The 12,246-nt window shown below is 43.7% G+C and overlaps 2 protein-coding genes across 4 annotated transcripts in view; both read left to right on the top strand.

The window, feature by feature from the left end:
• Positions 1-12,246, top strand: part of LOC115572915 (SPRY domain-containing SOCS box protein 4-like) — an 84,694-nt gene that overhangs the window by 11,561 nt on the left and 60,887 nt on the right. For 2 of the 3 annotated variants that reach the window (XM_030403409.1, XM_030403411.1), the window contains exon 2: positions 10,111-10,190. The exons of the other annotated variant lie outside the window; for it this stretch is intronic. The gene's annotated coding sequence lies outside the window, so the exon portion shown is untranslated. The remainder of the gene's footprint in view (positions 1-10,110; positions 10,191-12,246) is intronic. 3 annotated transcript variants of the gene reach the window in all.
• LOC115572913 (MAR-binding filament-like protein 1) lies at positions 180-2,549 on the top strand. Its single transcript, XM_030403406.1, has one exon. It carries the CDS (start codon positions 263-265, stop codon positions 2,063-2,065), a length of 1,803 nt encoding a protein of 600 aa, XP_030259266.1. The 5' UTR covers positions 180-262; the 3' UTR covers positions 2,066-2,549.

Raw genomic sequence — 12,246 nt, 5'->3', positions numbered from 1 at the left:
AGAATACTCGGTGAACATTCTAAGCCTCTTCTGCTTTCATCTTCATGAAGTGAACATTCTGAGCCTCTTCTGCTTTCATCTTCATGAGGTGAACATTCTGAGCCTCTTCTGCTTTCATCTTCATGAGGTGAACATTCTAGAATGTTGAGAGGTGCAGAAATGTTATAGCTGCTTTGACCTCAGCTTGTTTGAGACACATCGTCACTGCTGTAAGATAGATAGGTTGATAGATTGATACATAGATAGATAGATAGAATAAGCAATGGATCGTGAGGAGAGCAATCACACCAACACGCGCAGAAGAGAAAGAGAAGAGAGGAGAGAATACGTGAAGGAAAGGAGAAGAAAGAGAATCCAGCGGATCCAAAACACAGAAGTCCCGCAGGAGAGACATTTCGGAGTTATGGAAAACAACCCCGTGATGGACGAATTTGATCTGCTTTCCCTTCAAAGAAACATGAGGTGCGAGCTCGGGGACGGCAGGGTGAAGCTCACCCAAGCTGTAACTGAGGGCAGAGTCAATTTGGAAATCAAGGGGGATGCCGTGACTAATATCCTTGATCAGCTCAGAGGAAAGAAAACATGGAGCCACGAGAAAGAGCTGATGGAAAAAGAGATATGTACCCTGAAAGACCAGCTAAGTAAGGGCCAGTCTAAAATCCACACCACGACGGAGACCAAGGAGATGAAATCACAGATCCAGATGCTCTGTAAGAAGCTGTCTCTCACTCTGGATGATCTTGATGCACAGAAGTCTTACAGCAAGCTCCTTGAAGACAGAATTCACAAGATGCAGGAGCATAGCACCATGAAGATGGAGGAGGAGGCTAGATACGTGGAGTCCCTGCTGGTCAAAGGCTCCGAGACGCTGAAGAAGGCCAACGATGACCTTGAGGAGCAGATTTGTAAGACCAAGGACGTTCAGGTCAAATTGGAGGAAGTGGAGGCTGAGAATGAGGGCCTTAAGAAGCAAGTGGAGGCAATGGAGTTAGAAGTCCGGGCTGTAAAGCAGCTGCAAACATTGGCTGAACACAGTACCAAGACAACCATTCAAAGCCTGGAGGTGCAGCTCTACGTCAAAGATACGGCAGTGCTTGAGGCTCGCATGAAAGCCGAACAGCTGGAGGCCGATCTTGTATTTGAGAAAGCTCAAGTTCAGAAGCTGCAGGAGAGACTGGGCAAGAAAGCCGAAGCGCTTCAAAAGCAAAAGGAAGACGCTAAGAAGGCCGTAGAAAGAACCCAGACTTACCATCGACTGCAGACTGACGAACACAAAGCAGAAACCAGGAAGGTCGCATTTGCCCTGAAAAAGGCAGAGGATCTGCTGGAGACTGAGCGTCTCTGCTGGCAGCAGGAGAAATCCTCCCTGCTGGAGGAGATGGAGAAATCCAGAGCTCTACACGTGGCTCAGCTGGACGAGAAGAAACACAAGAACGACAACCTTGTGGCTGCTCTGAAAAACCTCAAGCAGCAGCTGGACAGCCATCGCTCTGAGTGGCAGGAGGAAAAGACGTCCCTCATTCAGGCCACAGAAGACTATAAGAAGAACCTTCAGGATATGCAACTGCAGGTGATGGAAGCTGTGGAAAGATCTCAGGCTTCCCAACAAGTCCAGCATGAGGAACACGAGGAGGAAACCAGGAAGATCGCAACTGCCCTGAAAAAGGCAGAGGATCTGCTGGAGACTGAGTGTCTCTGCTGGCAGCAGGAGAAATCCTCCCTGCTGGAGGAAAGGAGGAAGCAGGAGGAAGCCACGGCTCTACTTGCGGATCAGCTGGACGAGCAGAAACACGAGAACGACTCCCTCGTGGCTGCTCTGAGGAACGCTGAGCAGGAGTTGCAGGGTCATCAAATCAAGTGGCAGGAGTTAAAGACATCCCTCGTTCAGGCCTCAGAAGATCTAAAGAAGACTCTACACGACAAGGAGAAGGAGTGGGGCGAGAGAGAAAGCTCCATCAAGGCCCAGCTGGAAGATCTCCTCAGCAAGAAGAAGAAAAAGAAGAAATGGTTCCAAAAGCTCTTCTTCAGCCCAAATCCACGCTCAGGAACACTTGAGACTTGCTGAAAACACACGCAGTCGTCAACCCTGTGCTACTAGGGGTTTTCTCCGGGTGCTCCGGTTAGCCCACTTTCATTGAAGAAGAAATTCTTCAATAACCAAAAAAAAAAGTTCCATCAGTTCAGTCTGCGTGATAACATCTGCACAGCATCGCACAATCTGGCCGGTATTCTCCTTTTTAGCTACGGGAGATTTTCAGGGAAAGGTTGTTCATGTTGAGGGCAGAAGTTTATGTACGGCTGAACTTTGTAGCACTAGCGGTTTGACAAACTGATTTTTATTACATCTTTTATGACATCTCTCGCTGTGTTTCAGCTGAAACAAGAAGCGAGAATAATTGTAGTAATGGACCAGTTTTAAGTGCGTGATGTAAATCCAGAAGCAGTCTCATAGAGGTGGAGTGCTCTAGTGAATATTAATGTTCTTTTATATGTTACTTCAACTTTAAAGTTAAATTGTTTAATAAAAAAATAGATAAGAGATGATCTGACACGCAAAGCTCAATTGAGTCTTTCAAAAATAGATTTTAGCTCCCTGGTGGTCTAGTGGTTAGGATTCGGCCCGGGTTCGATTCCCGGTCAGGGAAAACTGTTTCGGGGCCCTTTGCTCTGTGTCTCCCGCTCTCCCTTACCTCGTTTCCTGACATATCTGAAGCTGTCCTATCAGTAAAGCCATAAACGCAAAGAAATAATAATAAAAAAGAAAAAGTTAACTCAGAAAAATACCTTTTACATCATGTCATTTTTGCAAATGTTGCTTTGCTGCTGTTTCATTTATATGTACTCCTAGTAAATCTCACAATAGCTGAAACAGTAACTGAACATTATAACCTTCATGCAGTTTATAGACCTAAAACACAGAAATCCATTAGCATTTTTGTACAACCAGTTCCCTCCTCTCAGAGTCTACAAGTTTTTTTAAAATTGGTTTTCGGTTAAATGCCCGAAATAATGTCTGTGGCCACCACAGGCTAAAGATATGAACCCGTTTTATTCTACGGCATTAAAATAAGTCATTACATGTGCCACAACTTAATTGTAAAGCGCTTACGTGTCTGAAAACACGGTGGTTGCTAACTAGTGTTTGAATGAGACTACAGAGGTTGTCGAGGACATTAAACGTCTCATCAACTCACTCATCCGTCTTTACAGGCCGACTGTAGAAACTGTAGAAACTATTCAATTCAACAATTGTGTATAATAAGGTGACTTTAAGTCAAGCAACTGCAATATTGTCCATTCAGAGAAAAACAGTTTTCAGCAGTGAAGTCTCTTGCTGAACAAAACATGTCAGAATGATAAACTGTTGTTATTTGGAGCTTTCTGATGAGGGAAACTTTGTAACTTTTTGAGATCTTTAACATGCACACAAACACATTGGATATAAAACACTGACAAAGGGAACAAATACAGAAAAGCATCATATGTCTCCTTTAAATTGAGATGAGATGACTTTGAAATGCCACCGCGCAGGATTCACATCATTCATATACTCATCAAACCATTCAGTGACCTCTTGTGCACCGTATGGGAACATCTGCATACGGGGAATGAGATACGATATTGCAGGCCAGCGTGTGTCAGGTGTAATAATGTCAACGTTGACTCGCCTACTGATGGTATCAGATGGCAATGTCTTCACCTCTGCGATGATGTCATCAGGGTTACTTCGGGTTAGGCTTCGAGTCAACAGATTTTATTTGTAGAAAGGCTGGATGACAAACTAAAAGCGGAAGATGTTTATCAGTCAGAAAGGGTTGAATGCTGCGTTCATGTCGTATCGGATGTATCGTAATTATGAGATTCCAGCTTGTAGAAAGCTCTGATTTATCTGAAACTTCCTGAGAAACAAGAACATTTCTATGATCCTTGAAAGCCCTTCTGTTCTGAGGGCTAATAAAATGTGAATATGGTTTTGTATCCAGACATTAAAAAAACGACTAATGCTTACTATCTTGTCACTGATAAACATCTGCGGTGGGTTCAGTCCAGCTGTTGTAGCGCTGTGGTCCCGACAGGAGATCAGGCCCGTCTCACCGCCACCATGTGTGAGCTTTCATCAGGCCACTTCACAACCCTGTGAGCGGAAACCAGACCACCACCACACGCTGTGAAGGCACGCTGCTGCCGCACAGACAGTGACACACACACACACACACACACACACACACACACACACACACGCTGGTACCATTATGAATGCGGGGGCACACTCAGAGGCGCACAAACACACACGTGTCAGCACCAATTATGACAGACCACAGTTTGATGAGGTGTGTCACCAGTCTGAGAGGAGTCCAGCCCTGTGTGTGTGTGTGTGTGTCTGTGTGTGTGTGTGTGTGTGTGTGTGTGTGTGTGTGTGTGAATTGGTAAGAAGTTAGTAATCACTTAATCACATGATCGCAATCACAGTTCATCAAGCAGCTTCAGACTGGACGGGCTTATAATACCATTCAGTAGCAGCTGTGTGTCCCTTTATTTATACAGTATACTGAATGTTTATGTATTCCGTACATTAGCTGAGAAGTGAAATGAATAAACCAGTCAAGTGTGGCCTCAAGTCCGTCAGAACATCTTCAAAGTGTTCCCGAGTGTCCTCGGTGCTGCGTCTCACTCAGATTTCTGATTTCTAAAATGTGCTGGAGGGGCTTTTTCGACACTATTTTCCATTTTGTTTCAACAACAGTTGGTGGGTATCTGTGAACCCCGGAGAGAGAAAAGTACTGGTTATAATGGAAATGTCAACAATTACTTGTTGAATATTCACCCCCCTCCTCTCTTCTCCTCACACACACACACAGAACGATTTCATCTGGCAGTACATTGGAAAGGAAATGGAAATTGGCGTGTTCTCATGGGCAGTAAATGTAGCGGTAAAACGACCCCTGCGCTTTGCTTTGATTGCCACAGTGTGCGCACGACTCCATCCAAGAGTGTGAGTAGTTTCTCTGCTTACCTGCAGTTTATATGAATTCCTAATTAATTATTAGACCAGTTGTGAGACCAAGAATAATCCATTTTAATGTTATTGCTGAGGAAATCCATCCTCTTAATCAAGCCCACTGAATGGGAAAAGCTGCACGGACGTGAATGAAAACTGATACTGATGTCCAACATATGAGATAAACTACAGAACGTCTGATATTCATTTTAACATGAACAGATCACAGAAACATCACATCTTTAGATACATCTTTTGCTCAAATAGTCTTATTGTTGGAATTAGGGGTGGGCAAAAATATCGATACGGCAATATATCGCGATACTTTGCCGCCCAATACAATATCGATTTTTCAACTCCAAATATCGATATATCGCCGAAGAGCGACTCTGCTGTGCGGCGGGTGTATTTCTGTAGTAGAGAGAGTGGCTGAGGTCTTTGCAAAATGGATGGCAAGTTAACAACACCACCGCAATTTAAAGTTGACGTTTGGAAGCACTTTGGCTTCAAAGTTAAGAGAGATGGCAAGAACAACGAGCTGGACAAAGAGAATATTACTGCCCGGGAATTTCATGGGAATTAATAAAATGGAGAGGCTGTTTTGAATGAAATAGTTTTGACTCAATTTGTCCTCTGATCAATATCATCTGATGTACATATACAGGTACTTGTGTTTTCATCTTTATTTATATTGCAATATCGTGATATCGTGATACGTATCGTATCGTGAGGTTCTTGCCAATACCCACCCCTAGTTGGAATTAGAGAATTGCTGTTGACATGTACTGAGCAGGAGAACGTAATTTTGTTTCTAAATGACGTTAAACCTGAATTATCTTTAGTATTTCTGTACTTCACCTCTTTGTTATTGACTTCCAGACAACCAGGTTGATGAACATTTTTCATGAAAGAAGTCAGCTAACCTTTTATTTTTATGAATCGATCTATCTGTGGATTATTTCCATGATTATTTGTTTGTTATAAAATGTGAAAATTGTGAGAAATGCTATTTAAAACTGCTCAGAACCAAAAGTGACGTCTGACGATGAGTCCAAAACCCAAACAATCTTAATTTACTAAAAAAAAAAAAGACAAAAAGAAAAAAGGCAATCCTTAGATCGACAGGGCTGGAAGCTTTCTGCTTGAGAAGTGACGGAAATATATGACAATTAATGCTCTTTCGACTAACTAATCAATTCATTTACTTATTCATGCAGCTCTACCCATTTTAGTTGATTTAACAGGACACGTCCTCACATTTCCCCTCCTCATCCGTTATTAAGCAGGAGAATCATCTCCCTGTTTGGTTTAAGGAATGAACATACAATTTCCCTGTCTGCTGTTTTTTGTTTTTTTTTTATTGCGGCCTCTGAAATGAATTCTTAACGATCTTCTTCCTTCTGTATTATTAGCCGTGACTTTCAGCGCAGCTGGAGCCTGCGTAGTCTTTGTCTTTTGGAAAATTCACCACCGGAATTATTTCCAGCATCAGCTCATCTTCACTCACCTCCTCCAGACACCCTCCCAACAAACACGCACCAAACTCGATTTTAAAAACGAGTGGTCTGCAGCTCTTAGAGAAACACTTAGGACAGGAGCACTATGTCATCCAGTCAGCACTTTGGGCTTTACTACTGACATGATTCTCTGCGTGTAAGAGGAAGAGGGTCGAAGAGGAAGGCAAAAGGGGGGAAAACAACACCCCGGCTCATGTGGAGGATTACCCGAGATGATGAGCGCTCAGCGAAGCAGATGTGTGTGAAGAGTAAGATAATGTTTGTTTGCGCTGAAAGAAAGAGGAGAGACGTGTGCAGAGCCATCCCAGGATACAGGAAGGGCATTAGGTTCACGTCGTACGGAGAGCATCCCTCCCCCCCACGCTAATGAATTATTTATTCATTCATTTTTGTTTTTCATTAAGCGAGGATCTGGGTCAGACACAGGAGCACGACTGTGCGTGGAAGAAACGAGGAACAGGACGGACGTTTCTTGCACAATGAGGAGTGAAATCTGCCACTTTAGAGCAGCAGATGAGGCGGTCGGCGGATACGAGGGCAGATGCAGGATATGAGGCAGATATGGAGACGTGAGGAGAGACGGGCAGTCAGAGAGACGCACGCATATGTGAGCCAGCTGTTTGTCATCTCCCCTCGGTCAGAAAACCAGCAGGTGTTTGTATTCACATGACAGATGGAGACAATTTGTGGCAACGTGTTGTGTTGCATCGCGATAAGAAAAGCATCGGTTTCCCTTCAGGGTTTCGGCCTCCGAGCTGGTTTATCTGCCTCTGTAACAGATCTGACCGATCGCCCTGAATTAGTCAAAGAAACAGGAGGCGGCCGTGAAACTGGAGAGTCTGTACAGTACGAAACACCTTGCGACGTGTGTGTGTTGGTGTGTGAAACAGAAACAGAGAGACAGACAGCAAATTCAGTATAACTTTCAAACATTTATTGTCATTTCAGCAGACTTTCACACCTCATTTTCTTAAAGATTGTTTTTTTGACAAAGAAAGTAACACCCTGGGTTTTGTGAATTGGTGGCGGAATTCCAATTTTTTAAGACTTTTATAAAGAAATGTTGTGAAACAGCATTTTTCTGTGTTCAAGTTGGTGTCTCTGGTGAAGTTGCAATGGTTTGAGATTTTGTACAACTATTAGGATCACTTACAACCTAAAAGGAATGAAATGAAAAGGGTTTTTTAAATCATAATTTCACTAAATATGATGTTTTGACTCTTGACAAACCTCAAACTTGATATGAACTTCCAATTTTTTTACACTAATAGTAGAATTGAATGCACACTTACACAGTGGGGAGTCTCTTGTGTTGTTGACATCAAAGATCCTCAGTTTTTCTCTCCCCTTTAAAGGAACAATTTGTAATATATGGCCGACATTTTTTTACATTTAAACTGAATGCTGTAGACATGAAAGTGTTGATGTTATGTCCTCTCTCATAGTACCATGTTGTACCTCAAGAGGCAAAAGTCTGGTAGCCCCAGTAGCTTCAGCTGGGAGATGCAGTATGTTCCAGTTCTCAAAATGTCAAGAAAATAAATATTTTCACATTTATTTTCGGGATCATACAGAAAATACAACCGCACACCGTCTGAATTCAAGTTTCTATCTGTTACCAAAGTAAGACGAGCTTAATTGCCTCTTTCACACATCGTTAAACACACTTTATTTAAACTCGACGTGAACTAAATAAATCTCATCAAAACAGTCTTGGTTTGACTTTCCACAGTCACTTCTGGTTTGGTTCAGATAATTCACAGAGGAAGACATGAAAACATCTCCTCTTGTCTGCTGCTGCGTCTTCTCGTCCTCGGAGTCATAGTCCTGGTCAGAGCGACTGTAAATCACCTCTGTACTGTCACTGAATCCCCCTGTCTTCAGATCGCATCCGTCGGTCTTTGAGGCTGTGTTTGGTCACAGTCTGGTATCCAGCCGTGTTCACAGGGAGGTGGCTGAGCCTGGTTGAGCTGAGCCCCGCTGGCCGTCAGCTAATAGGACAACATAGCACCACCAGCTAACTGAGCTGATTACTAATGGAAGCTATATAGGACAGTGAGCGGCACTCCGTCCATCTCTACCAAATAACACCTTTAAACAAGCCGAAAAGCTTAATATCACACTCAGACACTTTCCTCTTAATCTGTGGTAAGAGGATTAGAAGTCAATTCAGAAGCACGGAGAGAAAAATAGTTAGCGTTTTTTGACAGGTGTGCTGATATAATCTGGATCCGTGCGCGAACACGATCTGACAGACTGAAGTATTCGGCGCTCGAGGTGAGGAAATTGTCCAATATCCTGCTGCCAGAACCTGTAGAGATGTTTTTTGTTTGGGGGGGAAAAAGAAAAAAAAAATCTCACTGCCGTCACATAATCGAAAATTCCTGGTGTAATATATCTCTTTTATACAGGAGAGTGGCTCTAGGGAAATATTCGGTCCATTCAAGGGAAAAGGGGGGGGGGTGAGAGAGGAGGAATGACAGGGAGATGGAGCGACGAGGGAAGCAGGGGAGATATGGAAACGATGGAGCATCGATAAGAAGCTCATTATTCTGTTCCTATATTTGGCTCCACATCCTCCTCTCTTACTTACAGTGGAGACCTCCCCCATGTAGGCCTGGGTCCTCCTGATGTCTGTCGGCTGCACGCCTGTCTGTCTGTCTATCTGGATGTGTTTGTGTGTGTGTGTGTGTGTGTGTGTGTGTGTGTGTGCCTCGTCAGTACTTCTGTGGTCGTCATGGCAACGTTAGATCGCCCAGCGTACGAGGGTGTTTTCGGCGAGGTTGATGTATAATGAGCCAAGGTCTTTTGTTTTCAGAGGGAGATGTTCATCGGGTTGACCTTTCCCCTCCGCAGAGCTGATCGGCAGATTGAATGTACGAGGCGCTCTCCTTCCGCTGCGGCGAGTTCGACTCGGCTCCTCCGGTTTGCGGCGGGCTCTCCCGTCATTACCGCGCGGTCTGCCTTTCGTTTGACTCGCCGGCACCAAACTGAAAGGCATTAACTTTGTGCCTGGAGTGTTTGAATGTTCACTGACACCCTTATATAACTTTTTTTCTCTGCCTGAAGGAGGGAGAAGACAGAGTTGGTTACATGCACACAATAATCTGATTAACAGTCCGTATTTAGATTAGATTGGTTGACATGTGTAAAGATCTGTATTAATATTAACACAGAGGAGAGGGGCTTCAACTAATGACAGGTTCTCAGAACCGGAGATGATGTTTTTGGCATTAAAGGCATTCAAACCACAAAGATATTAAATTTATAATGATATAAAACAAAGAAAGGAAGCAAATCCTCACATTCGACAAGTTTAAACCATCAAATATTACAGTTTATATCCCCAAACGAATGACTTACTGTTGCGAAAACTGTTTCCACTTTCTCATTTTGGAAAGTGTTCACCTTATTAGAAGACGAGACGATTGATAGCTCTGTGATATGAGTTTGTCTTTTTCCATTGAGGAAACGCTGCAGGTCGGCGCTGCAGAGACGAGCAGTCAGACAGGTTTTAAACACGCTTTTTATCTGCTCATCTAAACCGTCCATGTGAAAATGTAAATAAAAGTGAACTTTGAATTTATTACGCAGACTGTCTGCTGTTCCGCGGCTGGCGACTGCAGAGCTGCTTCCTCGTCTCGGCAAGCTGAACCCAGCACGGAGTGAAACCGGTGAGTAGAATGGAATCGCAACCAATCGTCCAAACCATAATGAACGAGTCCCAGGTGAAGAGGAAATGAGCTTTGTAGCCTATAGAGTTGTAAAATCAGAGGCGTTAGAACGGTCGACTGGAGATCCAAAAAGCACATCTCGCCTTTAATTTTTCGACATAAACAATGTCAGACTGGCAGATCAAGCACTTCCGAGGCTGTGATGGGATTATGTCAGTTGAATAATCAGTACAAAAAGATGAGTCTGGTTCTTTAATTAAAAAGTGACACAAGTCTGTGCCCATAGAAATGAAAGGACGGGAGTAAACAACTGCTCCTGCGGTGCAATTCTGTGAGAAACATTCAATCACTGGGCTTAATTTTCTGTTGAGTTTGCAGCTAATGATTTCAATCAAATCAGGCTCTCAACTTTGATCATTAGAATCAAAAGCAGGATCGGTAGTCAGCTGATTTTGGTGGAGTAGACTCAGGCTGGACTCTGTGAATGAGATGTGGGAGTGTGGGAGAGTATCAGAGAGGTCATGACAGACGGACAGACGGACAGAGAGTGACACCTGCAGAGGGCTGCTAATCCCAAACTAAAGCAGATTACTGTAGCAGCCCGGCGCTCCCTCCCAGTCTGCCCGCAGGAAATGGAGCTGCCATAAGCCGCTAAGTTGCTGCGGGCTGAGAAACTGCTGGCCGCGCCGCTGCTGTGTTGACCAGAAACGCTGCTCGATATCTCTCAGCTCCACTCTGAACTACTCGTCTCCTCTTTGACCCGGCCGTCGCCTCCGATGTGTCACTTAACCTGCTCTGCTGAGCCCGGCTGTCGGACAAGGTCTGTGTGTGTGTGTGGCCGCTGTCACTCTGGTGTGTGTGTGTGTGTGTGAGAGAGTGTGTGAGTGTGCCCATTATAGCTGCATAGAGCACTTGAGGTAATGTACAAGTTGTGTTTACGTAAGGTGATGACGTAAACAAAATGATGATGATGATGATAAAACTCTTTTCCTTTGTACAAACACACAGCTCATCATGTCTGACTGGAAGTGTTGACGGGTTTAACATAATTTTAGAGCTGTAAAATTTCCCAGAATGTATTTTCATCTCGCCCATATTGACAAAGTCTCATTTTGACAAACTCATTTTCAATTCCGATGTCTTTCCTCTTCACTAGACCCCGCATGCTGGCTGCTTAATCACAGTTGAGCATTAGGTGCATAAATACAATATATAATGCAATTGCATTTATATCAACTCACAAAAAGCAACTCAAATATAACTTGGCAATTTTATTACTGAACTCTTCAGTGGAAATATTATTTTATCAATGGTTCCAGACATTTAAATGGAAAACATTCAATAAAAATAAAGGCGTACGTTAACCATTAGCGACGATATGAATCGATGTTTTTGGATCGTTGATCACCGAATCAATATATGGATCAGGATCTGTGCATCGTTACGCCGCTACAACATACACGGGTGAGAGATGGTAACCCGGAGTGTTGTTGACGCTGTCTTACTAAAACTGTGTCTGCACACTCGCTTCTGAATCTTAAAGGGAGTGCCGCTGATTGAACAGTTAGTGGTGACGACGCACTAAGAAGCGGAGCAACGCACCTTTAAAGGCATGAAAGAGGAAGAGCTGCGAGCTAGCAAACACGTTTTCATGAGCATGTTTTCCAAACAGTCAGCAGTTCTCTCTGCTCTCTGTCCGTTGGTGAGAAACAGTGAATGAAAACAGAAGAGAGCCGTGCAGGACACCTTCAACCCTGTGGATAGTTCTTTAATGAAAAGTTATTCTAACTCTGTTACTTGTTTGATGAATAACCAACTTCATTTCTGGTTACGATCTTTGCTTTACAGTCCGAACGTTTATCAGAGAATATTTCCTCCAGCTGTTCAGTTTCGCAGGATGTGAGAGGCTGCAGGTGTTCCGGGCTTGATTTACAGGTATGAACGATGTTTCAGGGTGACGCGGTTACACCTCTGTTTAGCCGACTTCCACGTAAAGACGCAGGAATGTTGACTCGACGAGCGAGACAGATGACAACAACGCAAACATCAAACGACC

Source organism: Sparus aurata, chromosome 21 (assembly GCF_900880675.1).
Source record: "Sparus aurata chromosome 21, fSpaAur1.1, whole genome shotgun sequence".
NCBI lineage: Eukaryota > Metazoa > Chordata > Actinopteri > Spariformes > Sparidae > Sparus > Sparus aurata.
Note: the sequence above shows the minus strand (reverse complement) of the source record. Positions and strands in the feature narration are given on the sequence as shown.

Coding starts and splice junctions, on each gene's coding strand:
- LOC115572913 (XM_030403406.1), top strand. CDS start 263: ATGGATCGTGAGGAGAGCAATCACACCAACACGCGCAGAAGAGAAAGA.